This window comes from Pteronotus mesoamericanus, unplaced genomic scaffold, assembly GCF_021234165.1.
Source record: "Pteronotus mesoamericanus isolate MK-2021 breed Mesoamerican mustached bat unplaced genomic scaffold, CSHL_Meso_final scaffold_507, whole genome shotgun sequence".
Taxonomy (NCBI): Eukaryota; Metazoa; Chordata; class Mammalia; order Chiroptera; family Mormoopidae; genus Pteronotus; species Pteronotus mesoamericanus.
In genome coordinates, this window is record NW_026555319.1 from 9,313,169 (window position 1) to 9,341,065 (window position 27,897).

The following is a 27,897-nucleotide window of genomic DNA, read 5'->3' on the forward strand; positions in this document are numbered from 1 at the left end:
ATATGCTTCTTGATAGGCAAAGATGATTAATCTTATTGTAACGCCCAGTGAAAAATAATGCTCCCTGGAAGGATAGTAATGGATGTTTCTTAAATGCAATTGGAATGACTTTTAAAGGGGAAAATGCTTTCAAAGGGTGTTGTGTCTCTCTATAAAAGATGGAGTGGCCAGTCAGTAAGTGGCTCTAACCCTGCAGAAAAGAAGATACTATAATAATTAATAGCTCAAAAACATGTACAACCATGGGGGACTTTTAAATAGTACATGTTCAGGGCAGTGAAGGAGAAATTAATTCTCTTATTCCCCTAGGGTTTTAGGAGAAACCATTTGTGAGAAGTCAGTTTTGCATTTTGTCCATGGTTATTTGAAATTTTTTATAATTGCCCTTTCCTTCATCAGCAAACAAAAATTAAAGGTTTAGAAAACATAACATTTTATTATATAGTCTAAAATTTTGGTAAGTCAAAACACATATACTCCTTGAGGGATATTAAATTTTACATCCAGGTTTTTATGTAAAAGCTAAGAGCCAAGATTAAATTTATCATTGGACTGATTTTCTTTTTCCTTTTATAAATTTAGAATGCTTCAGAATGCTCGGATGGTATCTCCCATTATATTTATATTTGGAGATTTTTTTTTAATTTACTGTATTGTGGTCTATTTTTTAAAAATAATGAAGAGATCCTAAATGCCATTAAGGGCATGTATATAAAATTTAAGGGATGTTCTACTACCGTACTGTGTCATAAGATAGCCACTAGCCACATGGATATTTAAATTAAATGTAAAATTTAGTCCTTAAGTCACACAAGCTATGTTTCAAGGTAGACACTAATTATGGCTACCATATTGAACAGATAAAGATCATTTCCATCGTTGCAGAAAGTTCTATTAGATCGTGCTGAAGGTTAAAAATGCATCTCAACCCATATTTTTCAAACTTATAAAAACATCCTAGGTCAATTAAAATTTTTCTACATTATTTTCTGGGAAATATAAACTCTTTATTTCACAGGGCAAAGAAATATGTGTGGGACTGGAATTTATGCACTAGGTTTAGGTTCTAAAGAGGAAGTCACTTGGATCTGCTACCATTCATGTTGCTGAATGTTCATTAATAAATTTCATTTCTCTCCAAAATTGATCTTACTTAATATTATAGTACCAGAAAAGCAAGAAGCTTTTAAATGCCAGCAAGCCCAAGAAGTAGACTAGGTAGAGGCCTGAGGAGTCATAGTTCTGGTGAGGATTAGCTAGCTAATTTTAAGAAGATCTCAAATGATGTGGTAGCTGCTAAGTTTCAAAATGTTAGAACTTGATTTACAAAGATAACCAGTGACACTAGAATTCACACTCTTCACATAACAATAAAACAAAACATGCAAATATGTATAATTTTAATACTATTACATTTTCTCTCACGTAAAAATGAACACTTATGTTAGGATTCTGCTTATCCAATTAAAAGTCACATTGTATTAGCTACATTTTTTTAACTCAAGGATCTTGAAATACACAGAAAAGTTAAAACTCAAAATCATAATGATTTTAGTTGACACAAAGCTAATTAAAAAACCCAGTAAGTTATATTTTAAAAATAATGCTATTTTAGAAGTTAGTCTGAAGAACAGTTCCAAAATTTTAACCTACTTTAAGTGTAATATAATGCTAACAGTATAATCTTTGCTTTATATCCTGACATTTTTTTTCCTTTTTGAACAGTTTTTGGTTTTCCATATCACCTTCATAACAGAGATCACTAACACCAAGTTTTGCAAAAGAACACAAAATGGGGAAAATTTTAGTGTCGCAGTGATATCCATTTCAAGTACATTGGAAAGTGAATTTTAAAATAGTTTATTCTTTACATAAAACAAGTTGCAAACTTTGAAGGCAAATTAAATAATAAAGCCATTTTAAAGTGGGGGGAGTGTGACTTGAGAAGTAAGTGCGAACAAATTAAACTATCAGCTTCACTGGGTGTACTGTCTGTTGGTTATATTGCCCCTTTTAAGTAGCGGTCCCTTTGAGAATGACTACACTTGGCTCCCAGAGTTTCTAAACTAAACACATTGGAAGATTAATAGTGGAAAAGGTCAGTTTGCTATTTTATGCAGCTAGGAACCTATTAAGATTACTTACAAATAACGAGAGAGCCATCTTTTCTGATGCTGTAGAATGATTTTAGAATATGAAGAACAATTATCATGTCCTACTTTATCAGGACAAACTATATGACTTGGTTACAATTTATCTTTAAAACATTATCATTCAGGAATAAACAAACTAGCTCTTTGAAATACCAGTATGATTGGGGACCAGTTTTAAGTAAATCTATGTTAACCTGGTAGCTTTACAATGTTCTTTCATCATGAGAAATAAAACTTCAGATTAAAAAAGAAGCTGTAATGTTTGTCCCAAATGTTTAGTCAAAAAGAATTGAACTTATATCCAATACAGTGAAGTATGTAAAACATGAGGCGCAAACTTTTTCCTATTATACTCTGGATAAGATGCTTTACTTTTATTTAGAAGTTTTTCCTTAAGTGTCTGAATAGTAATGCTTCTAAAATGAAAATTTACAATGTAGCCACTTGTTTATAGTTTCTAGCTTAACTTGAAATTAATCCTGGAAATCACCCCTCTCAATTCTGTTAAATTTTGGGTATACCTTTACCACTCTATTCATCACATTTACTTGTCTGTCTATGCATGAAACTGTGGGGTTTTGGAAGACAGTAAATGTGGCTTGAAAAATCTCAGTTACTCTAGCACCTAGCATAGTGCTTGATACTTAGCAGGAATTCAGTAAATGTTTGCTGAATAAATAAGCTCAAGAATATAGGTCTGAGATGCGAGGATAATGACATCTTCTCTTATATTATTTAACAGAATTCAAATCTGTATTTCATAAAAGCCTGCCACTCTGTACTCCAAGAAAGTTGTAAAATATTGACACACATACAAGCATACTTTTACATGGGGGGAAGAGGGGAACCTAAAAATGGCTTCATCTGGCGATAAGAAACCCTTTTATAGATTCTAATACTCTTCATGCTGTGGAGAAAGGATCAGCAAACCCACTCTCTCTTCTGTTTTGTTCATTTCAAAATTATTAATTTATTGCCTAAGCAGCTGTAACTGTCGAAACCTGTGGGTGTCAAATCCATGGCCCATGGGCCTCATGTGGCCCAGGGTGACTATGCACGTGGCCCAACACAAAATCATAAATTTACTTAAAACATTATGAGATTTTTGTTTGTTTGTGTATTTAATGTGTTGCCCAAGACAACTCTTCTTCCAGTGTGGCCCAGAGGTGCCAAAAGGTTGGACACCCCTGGTACTAGAGGAAGAGGAGATGGAAAGGGTGCCTTAACCTGGAAGGATAGCCATTAGGGAGAAAAAATGCTGACTAGCAGAATGCTGAGGATAAAGATGTTCCTGGGGGCGGGGGTGGGGAGGTGGGGGGTGGGGAAGGACTGCAGATCTGCTCCGTTTAAGAAACGTTACCTTCATATGTTAATTTACTTTTACTTTGCAAAATGTGAGTTGAAGAGTCAAAGAACCCGCCCCACTCTTCAGCAAAAATAATAGGAAAGGCCACTGAAGCAAGTGACAATTAAACTAGAACATCCTATCCCCTCAAGGACATTTCTTTTTTTTCTTCCCCCCAATTGGTGAAAGCTGTTCTTTTGTAAAAGAAGAAAAAAAATTAATAATAGTAGGAGCCAAGTCAAGCTTTAGGAGCTAGGATAGCATTATTTTTAAAAATAATCGCTAAAAGGGTGCCACAATGATTACAGAGTTCTTTAGGGATATCTAATATAACATAAATGAAGAAATAATTTTAGTATATGAAAGTCCAATGATTTATATAAATAGATGGCAGCAACAGGCTAAGACAACCAATTTTAGACTCTAACAAAATAAAGTATACCTTTTAATTGACAAATTAAGAAAATAGACTTTGTTGCTTAGGATGATATTAAAATCTGTTTGCTACTGCTTTATATACAATGACTTTAAGGAGTAGCACAAAGGCTCAGAAGCAGGCTGGGTGAGAGCAAAATATGTAATCTGGATTAAAAGTCTGCACTGGAACCATTTGTGAATAATCAAGAATTGGGGTGCAGAGTTGGTTCTTATAAAATTTCACAAGACATTTATTGAGTGCTTACTATGTGACAGACACTCTGCTAGGCAGTAGGTGGTGAGAGATGTCCTCAAGGAACTCCCAGTCTAAAGAAATGGTGATATTCTTGTCATTGGAAAAAGCTTTGTGGCAACACTAGCAAGGGGAAAATAAATAAGTACTTAAAGTTTATTTTGTCAGAATATATTTTTAGATTTATCAAATCATTCTTGCTCAAAAGGAAGATAAGATTAGGAACCCTTCAGGGCCTGGGAAAGACCAGAGTAGAGGCAAAGATGGGAGAGAAAGAAGTAACCTGAAATTCTAATGTCAAAGGAAATTTTCAGTGTCCCACTTTACATTTTTGGGGCTTGGTCTGTGATAGAACTGTCCTGCTAAAATCAGGGCATCTTTATTCTAGATGCAGAGCAGTTAATTGCAAGTCACACTCTTACTACTTACACATGGCCTTTAAAAGTAAGTTTACTTCCTATATAAAATGGTAATGTTTCATATCTATGATTTGACCAATTTAGGGTATATCTGCTTGATTGCAATAATCTGGAGGTGTAAAACATTCCCCACTCTTATTATTATTTTTTATCCTCACCCGTGGACAATTTTTTCATTGCTTTCAGAGAGATTGAGGCAGGGCGGGTGGCGGGGGGAGGGAGGAACATCAATGCCAGAGAGAAAAACAACTGGCTGCCTTCCTATAGTGCCCTGACCAGGGATTGAACCTGCAACCCAGGTATGTGCCCTGACTGGGAACTGAACCGTGACCACTTGGTCTATGAGATGATGCTCCAACCAACTGAGCCATACTGGCCAGTGCCCCACCCTTATTCTAATGTGTTCCCATTTATTAAGCATGTTCTTATTGTCTAGAGTATTATTATTGGAGAAATTCTTAAGTCTTCCAAGCCATCAAGATAATGATTAATATTGTTTAACCCTTTTTCATTATATTCAATGAACCAACATAGCATGATATTTAATATCTGGTAATTAATTCATTCCCTGTAGGGTTTTTTTATTCATTCATTCCATAATTATTTACTGAGTGGCTATGCTGTGCCAGACACTATTATAGGTGTTGAGATACAGTGCATAGCAAGGCAGGCATAGTCTTTGCCCTAATAAAATCTACATTTTACTCATAAAATAATAGATAAGTTAATTCATAATATAGTTTTAGATAGTGACAAGTATTAAATAGAAAATAAAATAGGATAATGAGATAATGGGTAGCACACTGTTTATAATATGATAATTTAGTGATATATAAGCTTTTCTAAAATCCTGGACCCATACAAAAGTGGTAAATGTTCTGTATAACAATATTGCTTGCTTTTTTTCTAAAATAATTTTTGTGGTCGCAAATGATGATAGATTCAGAAATGCACCACATCCCTTAAGACAAGACATGCTGGCAGTGCTCTTTGGCTGTCATTTCTTTAGGAACTGCCTCGGCTGTAGAGGGCAGCCTTGCTTAAGTTCATAACCTTCCCAGGTTGCTCATATACACTGACTGATCTAGTTTGGGTATCAAGGCCTGGTTATTCTGGCCCAACTCCGAAGGACCAGTTTAGCTCTACAGCTCACTGGAAGGTTGGTTGACGCCTACATCTCAGTTCAGCTTTGCCCTCTTATCAATGTTGCTCCCCTCTCTTCCCTTTGATGGGTATTCAACCCAAAGGAAACTCTTAATAATAAAAAACCTGCTGTGATAAATCGTGTCAACCCTGCTTCCTAGAGAATCCAACCTGCCACACAAATGTTACCTTCACCTACCTACATGTTATATACTGTACTTACTGTCCCATCTGCATGGAGAAGGGACTGATCAGGGCAGTGGCTTTTAGAAAACAAAACAACAACAACAACAACAAAAAAACCCCAACCCTTCTGCAAGTGAAATCTTAAGTGGAATCCAAATATATAATGTAAGAGATGAAGCAGACCTTATACTGGGTGAGGTATAGAGGAGGCTTGCTCCTGAGGTACCTCTACAAAGCAGTTCGAGGGTCACATTAGAGGTTTGTTTCTTTAATTATTACAGGAACAGAAGCACAGAATTTTGGAGCTGGAAGGGATCTTGTAAACCATATAGAACAATTCCTAGTTTTACAGATGGAGTAACTGAGGTTTGTGACTTATCCAAAGTAACATAAAACTATCAGTGGCAGATAGAACTATAAACTAGTTTCCTTATTCCTATAGTCCATTATACAAAAATTTTCCATTTAGAGTTCAAGATCTTATTTCATTTATGTTCTTAAGTGGAAAACTTAGGAATTCAAGTGAGCCAACAATATAAGCTATGTAAATATATTTTGTTTTTACTGTTTTTGAAGATGGTATTTTTAAGCACAGGTATACCATACTTAACATTAAGTTTTCATATATAATATTTTTATAGCCTACTTATATTTTTCCCCTCTTTTTATTGTGGTAAAATGCATATAAATGTACCATGTTAACTATTTTTAAATGTACAGTTCAGTACACCGTACTGAAACTCTGTGCACATTAAACAACAACTCCCCATTTCTCCCCTCTCCCTAGCCCCTAGAAACTACCATTTTCCTTTCTGTCTCTTTGATTTTGAGTGCTCTAAGTACTTTATATAGATATAGGTGCAATCACACAGTATTTGTCTTTTTGTGACTAGCATATTTCACTTAGCGTAATGTCCTCATGATTCATCTTTGTTATAGCATATGTCAGAATTTCCTTCCTTTTTAAAGCCAAAGAATATTCCATTGTATGTATATATCACATTTTGCTTATTCATTTATCCATTGATGGACCCTGGGGTTGTTTCTGCATTTTAGCTATTGTGAATAATACTATTATGAACATGGGTGTAGAGCTATGTCTCTGAGACTCTGCTTTCAATACTTTTGGTGTATACCCAAAAGTGGTATTGCTGGATCATATGGCATTTCTATTTTTATTTTTTTAAGGGACTTCTTCCTGTTTTCCACAGCAGATGTATCATTTTAAATTCCCACTTACAGTGTACAAGGGTTCCAATTTTCCCACATCCTGGTCAACACCTATTATTTTTTTTTTTTGATAGTAGACATCCTAATGGGTATGAGGTGGTATCTCAATGTATGTTTTGATTTGCATTTCCTTAATGATTAGTGATGTTGTGTATCTTTTCATGTGCTTATTGGTTATATGTATATGTTCTTTAGAGAAATGTCTATTCAAGTCCTTTGCTCATATTTTATTTGGGTTGTTCACTTTTGGTTGTTGAATTTTAGGAGTTTTCTATAGAGTCTGGATATTAATTCCTTATTAGATATGCAAATATTTTACATGCAAATATTATAAATGCAAAATATTAAATATATAAATATGATTTACAAACATTTTCTCCCATTCTGTGGGTTGCCTATTGACTCTGTTGATAGCCTTTTGATTAGCTTGCTTATAACTTAAAGTTAATTTATTCAGTTTTTCTTGCAAAGGTTTTCCAATTTTTGTCCATCACATTTCCTCTATCGCATCATGAAAAAGAAATACATTATATAATTTAAATTCTTCCCCCAAAACAGTTTTTTGTGGATCAAATACAACTACCTTATACTTCTCAAATGATTGCACCAGGGAGAAAAAAGTATCGAGAGATCCAGAGCATCACAAGGAAACTCTACACCAGCATGTCGAAATTAAAATGGAAACCCTCACTACACTTGAGGCCAGGGTCATCTTTCTTTTGATTATTCCAGTAGTATCTTTCTTCTAATTCTGGGTTCCTATTTGAGAAGTTTTGGAGTAAAAAGATCCAACAGAATGTCTCTTCTTTTGCCATCTATACCCATGGAGTCCCAGAGGAAGTAGAATGGAAAGCCAGATGTCAGCATCCGTGAAAGCTGCTTCCAAAAAGAAAGCCTCGCAAAACCTTTCTACCCTTCAAATACGTATATGATCACTTGCCTGTATTCAAAGAAGCCCAGCTGGCAATGCTGAATTCTTAGCACATTTCTGCATCCATCTGATACCACTTCTTTCCATGACTTTCTGATAATCTGGATCCTTGCTGTCTTTCTGGTCTCAATTGACTCTCTGCGTAGTTCACCAAACTAACCTCTCTGACCTTTCCCCTTTTCCTGAGCATATGAATTTCTTTTTGTCTCAGGTTCTTTGCACATGTTGCTTGCTGATTCACCCCCATCTCTCACCCCATGTTAGCTATCTTCCACTTGTCTTTAAAGTTTTACCTTAAATGTCACTTTTTTGGGTAGGCTTTGTACAACTGCCTGCTAGATTAAATCCTCCTTTTACCCAGAGCAAGTCTCATAGTTATATGATATAGTTATTAGTATCATTATTTGCTTAATCTTCCCTACAGATAATAAGCTCCATGAAAACACTAAGTCTGTTTTATTTCCTCTATATCCATAGGGCCTTCCATAGATTGTACATCATAGCTTCTGGCACATATCAGAAGTCCCCCCACCAGTATTAGTTGAATAAATAATAAATTCATCAGTTCAGAAGATAAATATGTATCCTTCCACTATTCACAACCAGGGACCAATATATTTTCTCCTGCCCTTCATCCTTACCTGCTCAATTTTCTTTTCTTCTCAAGAAAAATGCACAACCAATAGAAGTGTAAGTGAAAAAAAATTCTACTCTTCAACACACTCTCTCACTGGAATTAGAATGTGATCACTGCCATTTATTAAAATAAGTACATACATACATCAAATATATCTAAAAAGGACAAAATTATAAGGGATTTTTTCCCCCCTATAATTCAATTCTATGAACTTCTTACCTATGGTCACTCAAAACACTTTTGGGAATTCTTCCAAAAAATTATTGATAATTCTGTGAAACACTCATCTTATAGAAATTGCTTTGAAAGAAGCTTAAAATTTTTTTGCATAAAGTATTTCAATTTATGAACCATGATAGGCTTGCAAGAAATAAGGATATTTAATTGGAAAAATAAAGTAAAAATAAAAAAGAGTCATTCATTCAAAAGTCAGAATATTTAAGGTAACAGAAAGCTAGTCTTAGAAGAATTAGAAACAGTAAATTCAAGATTCAACAGGAAAGAGTAGAAAGTGTTTCTAAAATAGTGTCTTGGGAATATACATTAAGAAGCATACTTGGAAAAAGCACACTTCTACTAAATGGGCACACCCAAGGGGTTTTACTCAGGAAGGTTTTAAGGACTATAGCAGCAATTTGCAACCAGAGTGCCATGGCAGGCTCAGGGGTGTACCCCAAGAATTTTTAAAAGGTGCAATAAGTGACCATTTAGTCAGGGGCACTAACCTCTTATTCCCTTAGACTCTCAAATAAAAATAGTGACAGCAACCAACACAATAGCCATCTGGTGTGAATGAATCAAAGTTATACTGCACCTCGCCACCATGGCTCAGTTGGTTGGGCGTTGTCCTTGCACAGTGAAAGGTCGCAGGTTCAGTTCCTGGTCAGGGCACATGCCTGAGTTGAGGACCAGGTCCCCAGGTAGGGCGTTTGGTTGGGGCAACCAATCGATGTTTCTCTTGCACATCAATGTTTCTTTTCCTGTCTTTCTCACTGCCTTCCCCTCTCTCGAAAAATAAATAAATAACCCCCCCCGCATCGTTTTTTTTTTTTCCAGATTGGCAAAAAATATATTTTTTGGTGTGCCTCAGAATTTAGCAATTAGTTTATGTGTGCCATGAGATGAAAAAGGTTGAAAGTTACTGCTCTACAGTATTAAGGTTATTGGTTTAGAGAAGGACTTATTGGTTTATTTGACTTGGAGATTTATGGATTTTTACAATTTTAAGTTACTGATGGTGTTAGACATCAGATTATCAAGAGAAGATGAAAAAACAGGCACAGACATAGGTTACACAGTCCTTCATTACCTTTTTACTGTAAGAGAGCTTATTTAGTGCTAGGTTTAGTCCCATATTTCAATTGTAAAAAGATAACTAAAATATATGGGTGCTAAATGACCTGAGCTGGCTTCACTATGATTGACAAAGGCTAGAGCTCTGAAGGGGACGGTGAAACCTACCTTCCTGTGCACAACAGAGGAACTGGAATTTACTGTGCTTTCGTCATCATGTATCATCACAAGTTCAGTGCTGTTCTCATCCATGACCTCCTGCATGCTATTCACACTGCTGCTCTGGCTGCCTGTGCTCACAGACATGCTTGGGATAGAATGGTTGCTGCCCAGGCTGTCCATCTCCCTGCGCAGGCTGGTTCCATGTTCGCTGTCCTATAAAAATGGGACACTCGGGTTTAAAAAAAAATGACTGGAGATAAAGCGCCAATCCATTGACTAAGCTATTAAGCACACTCAATTTTGCAGTGCCAGGTTGCTTTTCTGACAAATCTGCAAAGATAAACTTTTTATGTAGTGGCTCCACTATTCCCCCACCATTTTCAGACGTCTCAAAATCACTTCTGTGCCTTCCCCAGGGGCCATTCTGGACATGAGTCATAAGGCTTCAAATGCTGCTATCCCAGGGCTTTCCCCTGTCATATGCAACTATCATCTTATTGTATTGCCATTCAGGAAGCAGAATCAGGCCAGGTTTGTGAGAGACCTTCAGGAACATCAAGGTGCTACAGGAAGACTGCCGGTGATTGGACAGGTGACCAATCTGCAACCACGGCAGTGGTCACTTGAAACTAAAATAGGGTAAAAAGAGTTTTCAGAGATTTGACAAGCAATATACTCCTTTGCAAGTCATTATTGAGTAACTTCATATCTAAGAAGGGATATTAATTCTACTGTCCTGGATAGGTAATTAAATTCTGCCTCCCTTAAGCAATTCTATCATGCTCACCTCTGTAATCTTATTAAATATATCTGTTAAATAATACTGGTATTCCTCACTATTATTTATATATAGTAGTCTAAAGACTACTATTTGAGCCCTGACTGGTGTGGCTAAGTGGTTTGGGTGCTGGCCTGCAAACCAAAGTGTTGCTAGTTTGATTCCCAGTCAGAGCACATGCCTGGGTTGCGGGCCAGGTCCCCAGTAGGGGCACATGAGAGGCAACCACACATTGATATTTCTCTCCCTCTTTTTTTCCCTCCCTTCCCCTCTCTCTAAAAATAAATAAATAAAATATTTTAAAGAAAAGACTACTATTTGAGAAGTGGTAAAATAATCAGAATGTATAATTTATCCATCATGGTGGGATATCTTTCGATATAAGATTAAATAATATAATTAAAGCAACTCAGTTCCAAATAAACCCTATTTTCAAAAAAGATTTGTACATATATATTTTCAAAGAATTGTTACTCGGCAACATAAGGAACCACTGGCATAGGTAATTGGGGTATTTTAAAATGTTAGGTAATGCATTATATTTTTGATAGATCTATTTTCCCAATTAAAGGGGGTCATTCGTATATATGCAATCAAGAGATTTTATAGTCTAATTCAGCTTTCTAAATTTAACTTTTACAATTATTAATAAAATAATTGTTTTATTTTCTTTTGTATGAAAAAGCTAAAATAACATTCATCATTCCTTTCCTCCTTTTTATCTAGTTTTAGATAGGCTAATCTGTGCTCAAATACTCTTGCCCCTATCCTCAGCACTTCCTGAGATCCCACCTCTTTAACTGTATCTCTTTCCTCTATCTTTGATGTCACTGGCCTGGCTGCTTCCTCTCTGCAAAGAGATCTGAAGAGGCCTGCCCATATTTATGTGCCTCTCTACATACTTCCCTTTGTCATTTTTCCTTCTTAGCCAAGTTTATACATCTTACAATAACAAAGTTTTGCTATCTCTATTTTTTCATTTCCCATTTATCCTAAAACCCACAGTAAACTTAATGTTCATCCTAACTATTCCTATAAAAGTGCTTTTACTAAGGTCATTGAGAATACCCTACTTATGAAACACTTAACATTTTTTCCTGGTCTAACCTGACCTCTTGGCAGCGTCTGATGGTACTGGCTGCTCCCTCCTTGAAACTGTGTACTCTCTTAACATCTGTGTTGCCTTTACCTCTTAGGTCTCCCTTTTCTTACATGGCATTCTCATTCTACAATCCACTCCTTGGTTCATGATCATTTTAGTGCTCTTGACCGCCAACCAACTACCCTTTATTCACACCTCTTTTCTATGTTCTGGATTTGTCTATCTCAGCCAATTACTAGGTGTTGTTCAGGTGACCCAATTGTCATTAGCCTTACCTCTACCAATCCTTTTCAAGTTATTTGAATGAGAAACCAGGAAGTCACCTCTCCTTTGAAAACTCCATCTATAGCCTGTGTCAGTGGCATATAATGCTGGGACCTTCAACTCCATAGGCACCAAACTAAAATCATCTTAAACCTACTCTTTCTCCTTGGCTCTTTTTCTGTTCTTGGTACTGACATACTCTCGTTATCCAGGCTCAAAGGCTCAAGTTGCCTTAAACTCCTCCTCATCTGTCACTGTCACTTTCAACAAGAAGCACTGCATTACTGAATCTACCTCTACAGTGTTTCTCAAAAGTGTTCCTTTTCCCCCCATTCCCATCGACACTGCCCTTTTTACATCTTGCATAGACTAGTCAGTCACCAATCAAATCTATCTTATATTTTATTGCTAGGATCATCTTTCCAAAGCACAGCATTTTCCTGAGTCTAAAATGCCCTATGCCCTTCTGTAAAAAATCACCCACACCATGTCCTCCCTACAACTTTCACTAATCCCCACTATGCACCCCTACATGGTGATAGACCTCTATAGCATTTTCCATATTTTGTTTTATATAAGAGTTATTTCATGAATGTTTCTTTTGCAACTTTGTGTGTTTCTTAAGGCAGAAAGTATCATTACACTTTCATCCCCTGAAGTGTTTTATAATGCCCAGCCCAGAACTTTCTCACAGAGTAGCCATTCTAGGAGTTGAACTTACTTCTTCTTCCTCCTGGGACTCATTCAAGGGTCCATTTCGCGTCTCTTGGAAGAGGATTTTTTTCATTTTTCGGTATTGTAGGTTATCTAGTTCACGAACAGCATCTTTTGTCCTCTGTATGAGGTCAATTAGGACACGTAGCGGCCGATCTCGTCGCACAAAGTCATGCTAATTGAAGGAGAAGAAAATAACAAAAACTGATAATGAGAAACACACTCTTAGGTGCAAGATGTAGATATAGCAGTAAATAGACATAAAACAGTTCTATGGATTTTGCAGAAATAACAAGATTTTCATATCATGTAACTTCTCATTGTATAGATCTCATAATGAGATAACTAAAATGCTTTTCTACTTCATGCCCCATTTTGAGGGCTTTGTTCTAGAATTTACATGAGAACTCTAGAGGTTTACCTTTTCTTTCAGGTAATAACAGTGACTATAACGTTAATTAGTAGCTGAGTGGCTTCTAACTTTCAAAACTGAAACTATATAATAAAAAAAAAAGCAATGCAGAATATAGAATATTCCTGTTAGAATCTACCTCAACCCTCCTCTCCCCCTTACACTATTGTTGTGTGTACTTTGTTTTCTATTTCTGTGGTCGTATATGGTGTATGACTGAAAATGTGAGAGCTGTTAAATTCAGAGATCAGAATTCTGGCAACTTCATCTTCCCTTTAAAAAGTCATTATCACCAGAAAAAAAGGGGAAAAGGCCTCTGAGGAATAAAAATATCTGCCCCAAAGGTCCATAAACTTTTCTTGGTTTAAGCGGCCCTCACTTTCAATATTGTCAATGATCTTTAACACATATTTCCGTTTCCTGATTTCTCAGCCTATAGCAGGTTAGAAAGAGGGAATGAAAGTGGGAGAAAAAAGATTGAGAATTGTTAGAGATAGGGTTACTTGTCATAAAAAGAAGTGCACTTTGAAAGTTCTCTGACAGCCTGACAATACAGAAAGAAAGACATTCCATGACTAACACACCAACCGCCAACCAAATGAAAATGAACAAAGTTTTGTGGGCTGTTTGCAAAGAGGGGCAAGACGCTCATATAGTCATTTTATACACCAAGAGTTTACAACACACTACTGTTTCTGAGCCATCACGAAGTGAAGTTATGTTATTTATTATACTTCTTTAGAAGGCAGAGAAACATATTCTGTATTTTAACAAAGGAAATGTTCAAAAGTGGAAGGAAGATGCTTTGTTTCTTAAAGGAAAAGGTTCAGTTATGTGAAAAATTCACTTATGTGAAATTATAACTGGAAGATTTTGGGAGAAATGAGATAAATGTAGTAGACCTTAGAGGATGAAATGAATTTTACTTCTTTGTAAGTTTAAAAAGATATAAAAGAGGAACAGGACCATTGTGAGAAGAAAAAAAAATCTACATGTCTTGTGGTTCTTCACCCTGACTTTGCTGTCAGGGAAATTGTGGCTTTTGCTCCTGCTTTTATAAAATATCTCTTCCTCTGCAAAGGGTCCTTTCTGAAGATGAAATACCACTCCCGGAAGTAAGTGTAGCCTGCATATTTCAAGATGAGAACGAAAGGGAGAAAGGAAATTATTTTGCTACTCCAGTGCTTGCAATTATACAAGAGCAAATTGGTTTTTAGTAAACTTGAAATTATAACTTAGGTTCAAATCTGAAACTACATAATAAAGCAAAAGCAATGCCGGGTATAGAATAGTCCTGTTAGAATCTGCCTCAACCCTCCTCCCCATCTTACATTATTGTGGTGTCTATTTTGTTTTCTCTTCCTTATCTAACACTCCTTCCCCACCAATCTTGTCACTCTTTGTCCCTGTGTCTACTTTATTTTTCTGTAAATAGTTTAACAGTCACCTGACATTATACTGTCACATATTGTTTGTTTTTACACTTGTTCATTAGAATTTAGGTTTCATGAGTACAGGAACTATCTTTTTCTTGTGTACTTCTATGTTATTTTTAGCGCTTAAAATAGTGCTTTGGCACATAGCAGACAATCAGTAGATATCTGTTGAATAAATGGTAGGCTCATTTATTCTGGGTCATCAAATCAAATACAGACTACATCAAATCAAATAAAATAAAGATCTAAACATTAACTGACAAAAAAGTTTTCTTCAGGTATATCTTTAAATATTTTCTGCTCCGCGTGTTTTGCTTTGTTCTTCAGGAATAGGTTGGCCTATGTTAGTCTCTTTTGTCTTCTACATGTATCATCTTCTCTATAATCATTTTCAGAATTTTTTCATTTGCCTTGAATTTTGTTTTATTTCCCTAAGACTATCTACCATGGGAAACACCCTAAATGGATAGGTTTATTTTATTAGCCTGTTGCTTATGATTTTAATCTGTTGTTTTAAGTTTTCCTCTTCCATTTCTTTCTTTACCTTGGTCCACTTGCTTTGTATATCCTTTTGTTATCTATTGCCCTAAAATTCATCTTGGAATCCTTGCATCATTTTCTTCTTTGAGATTCCCCCCTTAATTTTAACACAGCTCAACGTTATTATCTTTTCCCTTTATGGTAATGCTTTTTATGCCCTTTAAAAAAAAATCTTTGCTGCCCTGGCTGAGTGGCTTAGTTGGTTGGAGCATCCTCCCATGCACAAGAAGTTGGGGGTATGACCCCCAATTAGGGCACACACCCAGGTTGTGGGTTTGATCCCTGGTCTGGGTGAACATGGGAGGCAGCTGATCAATGTTTCTCTCCCTCTTCCTCTCTCTAAAATCAATACAAATTGATTTTTTATTGGTAAAATCAAACCAATTTGATTACAACAAAGTGATAAAGATTTTACTTTATCTTTTATTAGTGCTTTGCTCTGTCTGTCATTTTTCCCTCTAGAAACATGGAGCTGTTGCTAAGGCATACATAATAGTTCATATCTAGAATATGTGATGGCTCCACTCCAAATGAGAATTAGGTAGAGTGCTCTGCCCTGTTGCTTCTCTCACTATATTCCTGTGGTCTGCAACTCAAGAGAAGAAAAAACTTACTTTTGGTGGAAAAACTAGTCTGCTTCAGACCTACCTCTTCAGGAACACTAAAAGCCAGAAAATGATAGGAAAATGTTTACAGAGTTCTAAGAAAAAGGAAATGGAAACCAAGAATGTTTTACCTAGCCAAAGTACTCTTCAAGTATAAAGGCAGCTGACATTTTTAAGCTTCACCAATTTAGGCAATACAATCCTTCAGTCTTTCTTAAACCAGAGTTGAAAAAGATGCATACAGATAAAAGTTAAAGAAATCTAGACTATTTTGTGCCAAAGAAAGATATTTACACTTTAAAAGATCCCCACATACTTCACTGATATAGATGGAACATATTGCCTATATATAAGTCTATAATAAAATGTTACATGAAAAGAGAGACTCGCCCTGGCTTGTGTGGCTCAGTGGACTGAGTGCTGGCCTGCAAACCAAAGGGTCGCAGGTTCGATTCTCAATCAGAGTACATGCCTGGGTTGCAGGTCAGGTCCCCAGATGGAGGCATGTGAGAGGCAACTGATCTATGTATCTCTCGCACATCGATGTTTCTCTCCCTTTCTTTCTCCCTCCCTTTCCCTCTATCTAAAAATAAATAAATAAAGTCTTTTAAAAAAAGAGATGCTCAAAAACATGTTTGTTTCAAATGAAAGCAGTTAGGATGACAGTCTTGTCACCAACATGCCTGATGATTTGATAACAAACCTAAGTGAAAATCTCAGAGTTGTTATTTTTGGCAGATTCTGACCTACAAGTTCATACAGACATTGGTCATACAAATATCACAATGACCAGACCGAGGAGAAATATTTTTTGTCATAAGTAAAAAACAGGGGTGGGAATAAGCTTAAAGAAAAGATGAGGAAAAGCTATTCGCAGGTAATATATGTATAGCACATACACTGACATAGTCTTGTTATTTCTGCACCTCCCTACTATCTCTGGATGAATGACAAGGGAGCATGTTCTAATCCAGTTTGTCATGATGAGCTGCTGCAGAATGATTTACTGTATTTCACTGCAACATGACTTTAAATCCCCCTTCTCGAATATAAATTTGAAAAATTATTTTATTGACCAATGTAACCCCAATAAATAAAATAAGTAAGTAAGTAAATACATAAATAAGTAAATAAAAGATGGGGGAGGGAAAATTACCCGTAACAGTTCCGCTGATGTTGGCCTTTCCTGAGGTATTTTCTGTAAGCAGTAATCAACAAATCTCCTAAAAGAGTCTGTCCTACGTGTGCAAATACATCAAAAGAAAATACAATCAGGTTCTGAAGAACACATGAATTACTTAAAATATTTTCATCCCAGGAGAAATTTTACATTTTAGACTTTTAATAAAATATATTTGGAATATCAGGATAAACTTAAGCTATTTGCAAGTTTATGGTATGTACTATTAATTCTTTTGGCTTATGAATGTGATTAGTTCAAATTAGTCAACACATAAAACATATCTTAATATATAAGCAAGGTCAAATCATAAAGTGAAAATAATATATTTACATATAATAGTTTTAAACACCATTTTCTCTCCAAAGATAACTCTCATAACTCTTAAGCCTATATTCTTCATGACCAGTTGGTACCTTCTCCACCACCCACAACCTGTAATCAGGGGCTAAAATTTGAAGCATAAATGTCAGAGAATCTAGGAATATGCTTCCTGGTTGAAAATACTTCCTGTCTTGAAAATTCCATTTTGTCCATTCTTCTTTAATATTGTCCTTTTTCTAAAACTCTTGTGGCCCAAATGTTTATCAGAATGTCGTAATGTTCAGCAAGGAACATTATATCTTTTTAATAGATAGTATATGTTCTGTCCCAATACATATACTAATACACATATAATAAAAAAAAAATGACACTTGGAAAAATAATGACATCAGAGGGTACTTTATCTCTTTTTAGAAATGTTAAGAGCTGAGATGATCAATATAAGACTGTCATGACTTGAGAATAGAGTTGTTAGGAAGGTGGCTGGGCATGCTTCCTGTAGAATTTCAGTTGCTACACATATTAAGAACACAATATAAGCCACAGTGAGGGCTGAAATAAAGTGTATGTGTGTGTGGCCAGTTAATACCGATGGCACTCTTTATAATGTATGATGAAGAAACAGAATGCTTTTGCCCTGGCTGGTGTGGCCCAGTGGATTGAATGTCGGCCTGCAAACTGAAAGGTTGCTCGTTCGATTCCCAGTCAGGGCATGTGCCTGGGTTGTGGGTCAGGTCCCAGTTCGGAGCATGTGAGAGTCAACCGATCACTTCTCTTATCTCTCTCACATCAATGTTTCTCTCCCTTTCTTTCTCTTTCCCTTTCCTTCTTTCTAAAAATAAATAAATAAGATATTTTAAAAAGACTTTTACAAAAAAAATAAAAAGAAAAAAAGAAACAAAGAAAGAAAGCAATAGAGTGTTTTCCAGGTCAGATATTTAAAACACAATTTAATGAAAGTGCCAAATACATATGGTGATTATATTAGCGATTTAAAATTATAGCTGAGTCTTACCATTCATTAGACTGTAATGTTGGGGAGTCATTCTGGGCAATGTGATATAAGGCACTCATTGCATTCATGTTAAAAAGAGGGGGCTTCCGTTCCGCTGAAAGGAAAAGAAACACAATAAAGCAGTTATTGAAAGAAATCAGGCAGATAGAGAAATGAGGAACTATGAACAAAGCTTTGCTGCTAAATCAATAGCTTGTTACTGTCATTATGCCACATAATCCACTTATTTTAATCTCCTAGGTCAGCCCAGAAAAGTCATTCAAAGGAAGCTGCTGGTCATCTTAATGTAAGTTGGCAAAGCTTCTAATAGACTCATTTCAAGAAAGTGAAAGAAAAATTTCTTTCACATATCTTCAAAAGGCTAGTCTTTCATTCACATCATGAACGAAAAAGGGGCTGTGTGGAAAACCTGACCGGTTCAGGAGGCTATGTGACAAGCTCAGCGACTGAAAGTTAGCACACACAATGATGATCGGATCACAAATTACTACCTGGGCAGAGCATGGTGGGTAGTCAGGCCCCAGGCTTGGTTACTTGCCTTAAGTGAGCCCTGTTGCCCTGGCTTGTGTGGCTCAGTGGGTTGAGCACCAGTCTGCAAATTGGAAGGTAACCTGTTTGATTCTTGTTCAGGGCACATGACTGGGTTGCAGGACAGGTACCCAGTTGGGTGTGTGTGAGAGACAATTGATAGGTGTCTCTCGCTGTTTCTCTCCCTCTCTTTCTTACTCCCTTCCCCTCTCTCTAAAAATAAATAAAATCTTTGAAAAAAAAAAAAAGTGAGCCCTAGCAATTGCTCTTGTGCATCTAGGTTGATATACCTTTGAAATGTCACCCTCACAAGAGTAGGTGCACCAAAACTCCTTGTTGTTATATTATTGCCCCCATACTATACTTATTTACTGTAAATGTTAAATGGTAACCATCCTATAGCCACCAATGTACAAGAAGTATGTGTTTCTCCATTTTGCTTTTTTATCCAATCCTAGAAATTTCCCCGCTTTCCTTTCCCCTGCCTCCTTAATCTACCACCAAGGGATTTCATGTAACCTTCCTTATGTTTTCTCCTTTGATTCTAAATGTATAATAAGAACTGCCAAACTGCCATTCTCTGGAGCATTTTCTTGATCCATTGAGATTTTGCTTCTGGGCATGTCCTCAGTTTGGCTCTAATAAACTCATTAAATTTTTCTATAGGTTTGGATGTTCTTATGTTAACATTTTTGTGCATACGTGTTTTAATTTAAAAATATATATTCATTGAAAAAATTCAGAAAGCACAGAAAAGTAAAGTAAAAAAAAATTATAAAATGGAACATCTTAGACATCACTAACACAGTATAGGAGATAATTCAGTTCAATAAACACTGAAGGATTATCTAGGCCAGAGAACAATATGGGTGGGGGTGGAGGGGAAATGGTAAGGAGGAAGAGGAGAAATAATAAACAAGGCTTGGTCCATCCCATTCTAAAGAGAAACTCAGTGAATCAACTATCAATGGAAGATTTACTACACCCCAGCCTACCATGATCTCTTCTTTGGAATTCCTACAGCTCTCTTTTAGTTTATTGCTCATTTGGCATGTACTCATCTATTGCATTCACAGAAACATACATATCTTTTCTTTTAAAGATAATCATAAGCTCTAAGAACAAGATCTTATAGCTCAAAGATTCTTATTATTTATTCCCTGAGAATATGTATTAAGATTCTGTTCACATATTGGGTGCTCCATTTATTGACCAAAGGGAAGAAACAAAGTCCTAGCTCTGAGTACAGTTAATTTTATGCTATTTATTAGTTATTATGTCATAGGAGATAAATTACTATCTTGTTCTACCATGCTTATCCTAATGGATTCTTTATATAGTTCCAGTTTGTAATTCATAATCTGATCTCCAGTTTCATCACAGCGTTTTGGTTTTTAAGTAAAGATTCTTTTATTAAGCACTTTTAAAATGGTAAATTGGGCTTTTTCTATGCAATTCTAATAAACAGAACAAGAACTAAGGGCAGAACAAGGAAGACATTTTTACTCATAGAAGAAAGAGCCAGTAAAAAGCTAGAGTGGTACAAAACAAAATGCCCTTCCCCTAACTTGACACTACTCTGTTGAGAGTAGTGGACTTGAAGTTGTTGGCAGTGCTCAAGCAGAAAGCAACTTTACTTATTCACCTGTGATACTTTGGAGTGGCCTCTTATAGTTTTGACTAAATGATCTCTGATACCTTTGAAAGTGTCTACGATTCTACAAATATTTATTAACCTCTCAATAAGATACTTTATACTCGCCAAATAGATACCAGTATTATAGGGGCATGAACTGTTAACAAGTGGAAGTTGGAAAGCTGCAGTGTGGACACGTGAATTTATATGTTTCTAATACACAAAAGAAATAACTGGGTCAGATTTGTTCTATTTTTCAGGAGGTAGACCCTATAAAGTTTCTAGAGCTTGGTCTTCTGAAAACTTCAAGTATTTAAAGCCATGAGGAACTAGGAATACATCATATAACCATCAATGGCTTCCCATCACTCTTAGGGCAAAGTCCAGATCCTTAAACATAGCCTATTGGCCTTTACTCACACGCCCGTGGCTCGCTCGAGCACTTCAGTCTGTGAAGTAACACCTGCCTCCCACCCCATCCCGTGATCTTCTGCTTCACTGAAAGAACCAAGCTCACAGCCTCTCACATGCTGCTTTCTCTGTTCCCCTGACTGGGCTCCTCTTTCACTTTCGTTCCCTAACCTTTATCTGGTTAGTTCTTGCCAAAACTTCAGGCTTTATATTAAATATAATTTCATTTCTGCATTAATGTAATAAATATTTACTTTGGGCTCACTATATGCTTAAAACCACTTCCTCAGGAAAGGCCTTCTTGACCTCTCAAACTAGGTCTCCCATTAGATTTTGTCATTACAAAATGTATTTTCCTTTCCACCACCTATCATAACCATAATTAATTATTTGTGTAATTCTTTATATAACATGTGTCATTTTTGCTAAACTTCGTGAGGGTAGGGACAATGTCTTTTACGTTCATCTCTGCATTTCCAGGGCTGCACACAGCACCTGGTCCTTATTTTCAGTGCCTAAAAATAACTATAAAATGAGTAAATGAAGATAAGGCAAACTAAGGCAAAAAAAGAAACTGTCAACAAAGGATCTTTGTGCGGCATGAAGTCACAAAGTGACTGAGAAGAGACTGATTTTGGAGCTTACATTGGATACTATGGGATGATTTCATTCACTATCAGAAGGATAAGAGCCCTCTCATTTACTGGCAAAAATATAAAACTCAAGCTGCTCAGAAGAACACTGAATTGGACAGAAACAGCAGGAAAAGAGGATTAAAGAAAGAAGAAAACAGAAATTTAGGAAGAGGAGGTGAAAGAACCAAAACAACTACAAAACCCAGTGCAATGTTGCTGAGATCTGAGGCGGGAGTGAGGAGCACCTGTAAGTAACAGGTACTGTGTCCATAAACAAGATAGAAGGTAGCTGACCACACAATGGTAGAATAGTTCTAATATAGAGGAGCATGTGACTAAAGATATTCCAAACACAGCACAGCTCTATGGTCTGGGAAGCTTTTGCTAAGTACTAGTTTCTGGGAAGTTTTTGCTAAATATTAATTTCAGATGGCCTCATGTATGTTCAAGTCCCTTGCCAGATGCAGTACATAAATCCTCTGAGTCATGGTGACAGGATTCATTGCTAATCCAGAATACTATAGAGCAAGGGTTGGCAAACTATGGGCCAAATTCACATAGCAGCATGTTTTTGTAAAACTCTATTGGCACACAGCCACACCCATTCATTAACATATTGCCTATGGTTGCTTTCATGCAGTGCTGCAGAGCTGAGTATCTTTGATAGAAAAATGTGTGGCCTGAAAAGCCTGCATTTTCAAGTTATTAATCTAAGTAAAAGTTTGAGCAGATATGGCAGTTAACGTATGTGGGAGTACATGATAGTGAGGATTACAATTTGAAAAATAGCACACTTATACCAATAACTCATGAAATAATGGCTGGATGAATGAATTAACAATCATAATAAGAAGTGAGTCGAAAACACAATGAAACTTCACTCACCCATTTCAATACAGGTGATCCCAAGTGACCAAATATCAACTTTCCCATCATACTGTCCTTCGTCCATAGCTAAGATCACCTCCGGAGCCATCCTGCCAAATGTAACATGCATAAGTCAAGTGGTAAATTAAAAAATAATTCACCTAATAAAGTGACTCAATGCAAGAATTGTTTTTGAGGGTATTCTAAAATTTTATCTGATAAAGATATTACTTCCTCACAAATCATTTGGAAGAAATTACTATTCAAAATGTAAATAATATACTTACCAATTTAGATGAAACAATACATTATTTTCAATAAACTCTATTTCCTTTAAATCTGATTTTCAGTAAGTTACCTAACCTTTCTGTATATCAGTTTCTTCATCTATAAAAATGGAGAGAATTCTAATAGCTACCTCAGATTTATAAAGGATTAATATGTATGGAACACTTAAACAAGTGAATTACTTTAAGCAAAATGAAAAATATTTCAAAGATATTACAACTTAAAAACAAACAAACAAACAAACAAACAAACATGCTATGGCTATTACTTTGTTAGTCCATAATGGATTTTCATTAGGAGGGAAGGAATCATACCAAAGTAATATTCTTTGTTCTCTATTAGTGGATGTAAGTAGTTGCTTAGTAAATGCTATGTCATAATGATGAAAAAAATTCAAACAGCTGATTTTTTTTTAGTAGGTAAGTAATTTTCCAGGGACATGTCACTCTTTAAGGTATAATAAAATTCCAATGTATCTATGAAGGGAAGGAAAGGAATCTTGAATAGAATGGAACAAACTAAGAATAATAAGCTAGGTAAAGTATCAGAGAACACTACAAAGACAATAACCTGGATTTCTTTCATTGAAAGGCAATATTTATGCTCATTGGTTAGAGGAGGTTAAAGAAGCTACCGTCCTTACCTAGAAACTCTGCCTCAAGAGAAAAGTTGAAAGAAACTTTCAATGAAATCTAAAACCTGAGCTTGGACAGTGTGTTGATAATCCTGCTCAGTTTACACACAGTGACATCAACCTTATTTGAACAATTTAAAGTCACTGGAAATTTTATACTAAGTCAGAGTATTTCTTTTTGCTAGTTAGTTTTCTATCCTTCTCTAATAAAATCTCATTTTAAGAGACAGGGTGAGACATTGTCAAAATAAAACAAACAAAAAAAAGACAACCTTGTTCGTGTGTGCATACTTTTAAAACTATGTCATGTTTTTTAATTCTACATACCAGTAAGGTGTGCCCACAAAGGAGTTGGCAGGAGAAGCCATGGAGGCAGATCCAAAATCAGCTAGTTTCACCTGACCTGGCTCTGTTAGAAGAATGTTTCCTGCTTTAATATCCCTGTAGGAAAAAATAAGAGGGTTAGAAAATTACTTTTCAATTTTGATTATGGAATAAGGTCAGAGCATGCAATTAATAAGACAAAAAGTTTATTTAAAAAAACCTTGCTCAGATAGCCAGAAGGGCATTTGGTAATTACTGCATGTTGTAAGGGGGCCCAGATTCCTGGGTGTACTTATAGGTAGGTCATAGCAATTACACTAAAAGGTAGAGATTTCTTCAGAGAGGGGGAAGGCAATGAGAAAAAGGCAGACATGGTGGACAAGGAAACCTATTCAGTTGCTAAGCTTACAAAATCATATTGTTAGATGCTAAATCCAGTCATCAACAGTATTCCTTGTTCTGGGAAAATTGGTGCTGTTTATAACTGCCTTTTTTTTTTCTTTTCCAAATAACATGACATTTTTTGAAGCCTAAACAAAACTTAAATGACTCTGTATTGACTGCCTACCAATAAACCTCCTCTACACACATACCTTTTCTTTCTTGCCTGTGACCCTTTCTCTCTGCCTTTAATTGTAACTGCAACTCTAAGGCATTTGAGGGTACATGTTATATAGAAGGTGTTATTTTAAAAATAACACTGTACAGTAAAAAGAAGAGCCTGAAAGATCAAAACAAACAAGGATTAGGGGTTAGGAAATTGCACTTAATGTATTACTGCAAAGAATGATAAGTGGTTACTACTAAAGCTATTAGATATTTTATGCAGCAAAAAAGATTTTAAAATATGATTTAAAAAGTTCATTCTTTGGTATGATAATTTAAAATGAGAAGATGTGAATGTATTCCTTATTTTCTTTTAAAAAAAGTATGAGGTATAATGAGTACTAGGAACCAAGAATTGCAAGTTGATGGGCAGTGAAAAGATAAAGCAAAGAGAATGAGGCAAATTTATGTCAAATTGAAATGATAAGGTTCAAATACTTCCAAAACGTTTCCAAAAATCTTCCCTTGAAAATTCAGTTTCTTTCCTCATGATGACATTAGGAATTGGCAGAAAGAACTAAAAAAAAAGCATTATTTATTTTCTTATAACAACAAAAAAATCTTTTTTGTATTATCTTCAATTATAACATTGACTAACCTCTCAAATCAAAATAATAAAGTCTGAGACACAGGTAGCATTTATTATTAAATAAAGAGCATTCTTTAAAAGTTTTTTGTCTTTTCAGTTTCTTTTACATATTAAAAAAGGTAAAGTATAATACAGAATAACACATTAATGTGCAGATTAAGCTAACAACGGCATAAAAATTCAACTGTCGCTTTAATAGGAACAGGCACGAAATACAAAGTTGGCATTCAGTAAGGACATCTTGGTAAAAGAGACACATATATTTTTTAAAAGGTGTCAAATTCATAGAAATTATGGTTCAATTTCTTTCAACAGTATTTGTTATATATGGGTAGGTTTATTCTTAGTCCATATGAATAAGCCAAGTTCACAACAGGAATTTTGGTCTGCCTATCTTGAGGAAGTTCTGCTTTTTTAGTACCAGTAACTTGTGATGGCTACTCTTCTGTGATTAAAACAGAAGTAAAAGGGGAACCTATGACCTAATAGTTTCATTTCTTCCTAGCAAATGTCAAAGTGTTTGTTTTTGAGCCACCTCAGATCCTTTACACCTAACTCATTCCACTACTGCACCATTCATTGAAGTAACTAGAAGTTCTTTACTGAGAAAGGGAAAGATTAGAAACAACATCTTTGTTTAGAAGGTAGAGGTGGGAAATAAGAGTGGGGTTGTGGAAGAAAAAAAATATAAGGTAGGGGAGAGCCTTGGATTAGGAGTTAGGAAATTTGAGTTTTAATCTTTATTATATAAATGCTGTGAAACTATGGACAAGTTATTTAAATCTTTCTGAGTCCTGGTTCCTTCATCTGCCAAAATAAAGACAATAAAATAATATTATCCTAAATATCTATACAAATTACAGAAAGGGAAAGCATTTTAAAGTGATAAAAAAGCATACCGCTATATTTATATAAATTAGATTTGTTATTTGCAATTGGAAAGGGAGAAGCAGCAGAGCTAGGAAATAACTACATGCAAGGAAGGCTAAATTTCTTTTCTTCCTGACGCAGTATCAAAAGGTTACTGACCTCTTCTTCTAATTTCCCTGCAACACCCTATCTGTAGGATAGTTACCTATAGAATAGAGATGACTCTATAGTAACTCTATAAAGTTACCTATAGAATAGAGTCTTTATGGATATGTAGGAGAAGACAAGAGATAGGAAATAAATTCTGGCAATTTTACTCCTTACATCCAGAAGTAGCAGCGGTCTATATTTGCTTCCCATAAATCCTTAGGCACTCTAAAAATTGAAGCATGCACTAATTTTCAAGGTTCATTGAACAGATAGTTCTATAGCTGAAATGAAAATGTAACTGGTCTCTAATCTTACCTATGAATCAATGCATGAGAATGCAGGTAGGCCAGCCCCTGCAAGGCACCATGAGTAATGGCAGCGATCTCTACTTCCTGAAGTGGTTTCTTGTGAACTGAGGAAGGAAAAAATATTTCAGAGTAGATGATCAGTTTCATGCCTCTTTTTATCTTATAGTTATACTAGATTGAATTATAAAATTATCAAATGACAAGTTGGGGACATGTTCATCTAACTACACAGAATATATATTTCCTATAGAATAGCAATAAATACTCAGATAACAGAAAACCCAAGTAGAAAAACACACTAACCCCTCCAAACAAAATAAAACAAAGCCCGATATTCATGGTAATGAATTGTTAATTTACTTGTCAGATGCAAGTCAATTGGCCAGGCCTAAATTTACCGGTCTTTTCTGACATCTTAAATCCTAGGGTGTTTTAGGTTGCATTATTCTCTGCCAAGGAGAATATTATTATATGACTCCTCTAACTACCGGTTTCCATTATTTGTGAAACCAGCTAATAAGCAATTTCTATACAGAGATCAAGGATGATATAAGAAAAATTTTTAATGCAAGTTTTTAACACAGTCTCTGGTTATAACAGTATCTATGCAGAACTGGGTCAGTCAAGATATTTGAAAGGATTAAATATCAACATTTACTTTACTACCATCTACCTCTCTTACACACATAAACATAAATTTGATGTTTTTGGCTGCACATACTACATCCCATTAGCCAAACATTTTAGTAGTGCCTACCCAGGATAGGCCATGAACTAAACAAAACAGCGGCAGGGTTGCTAATCATTGCTCAGATACTTTCAGTGGCACTATAAAGTTTGTATAGCTTATCCACACAACCTTTAAGTCAAAGTCAACATCCATTTAGTTTGTCCAAATTGCACTTCGGAGTAGATAACATTCTGGTCAAGTTACAACAGAAAGGAAGGTACAGTGTTTTGACTCTTACCTTCTAACAAATCAGAGGCTGAGCCTAAGCAATACTCCATCACCAACTGTAAGAGAGTAAAATAGTATTCAGAACAATGAAGGTTGGTAAGAAACTGCTAAACCAACTGACTAACCCAGGACCTAAGAATACTAGAAGAATAAATATTCTGACCTATCTGATCCCGGATTAAATTTTGGTCAACTGGCACTAATTGGTTTTTATTATTTGTTTTTGTTATCTTCTACTTGGGACTGACATTAATCTAAGATTATAAGAGGACTGGATAGGGAAAAATGCACTGGAAATGGTCAAGCTGAGATCTCCAACTTACTTATTTACTACTAAATTCTACACAACCTTGTTTCAAAAAGGGATTTAAGGTGACTTAGTTTCCACTATAAATTAAATTTTATAACTTGGAAAGTGGCAACCAAATACATGAGCCAGTAAAATCTATACTGGAAAATACAAGTTAAATAAAATAAACCAATAATAAATAGAAAATTCCTTATTTTCACATTTAAAAAGTGCTAAACAAGAAGATATTGTTTAGTTTTGCATC

General features: G+C 35.6%; 1 protein-coding gene across 3 annotated transcripts in view; it reads right to left on the reverse strand.

The window, feature by feature from the left end:
• Positions 1 to 27,897, reverse strand: part of TAOK3 (TAO kinase 3) — a 140,055-nt gene that overhangs the window by 32,661 nt on the left and 79,497 nt on the right. For 2 of the 3 annotated variants that reach the window (XM_054594158.1, XM_054594157.1), the window contains exons 6-13: positions 27,354 to 27,399; positions 26,393 to 26,489; positions 23,866 to 23,979; positions 22,635 to 22,726; positions 18,540 to 18,633; positions 17,177 to 17,258; positions 13,035 to 13,202; positions 10,176 to 10,382 (exon numbers count right to left, since the gene is read on the reverse strand). In XM_054594158.1, coding sequence (XP_054450133.1) covers positions 10,176 to 10,382; positions 13,035 to 13,202; positions 17,177 to 17,258; positions 18,540 to 18,633; positions 22,635 to 22,726; positions 23,866 to 23,979; positions 26,393 to 26,489; positions 27,354 to 27,399 — 900 coding nt within the window. The remainder of the gene's footprint in view (positions 1 to 10,175; positions 10,383 to 13,034; positions 13,203 to 17,176; positions 17,259 to 18,539; positions 18,634 to 22,634; positions 22,727 to 23,865; positions 23,980 to 26,392; positions 26,490 to 27,353; positions 27,400 to 27,897) is intronic. The other variant, XM_054594159.1, reaches the window with a different exon arrangement.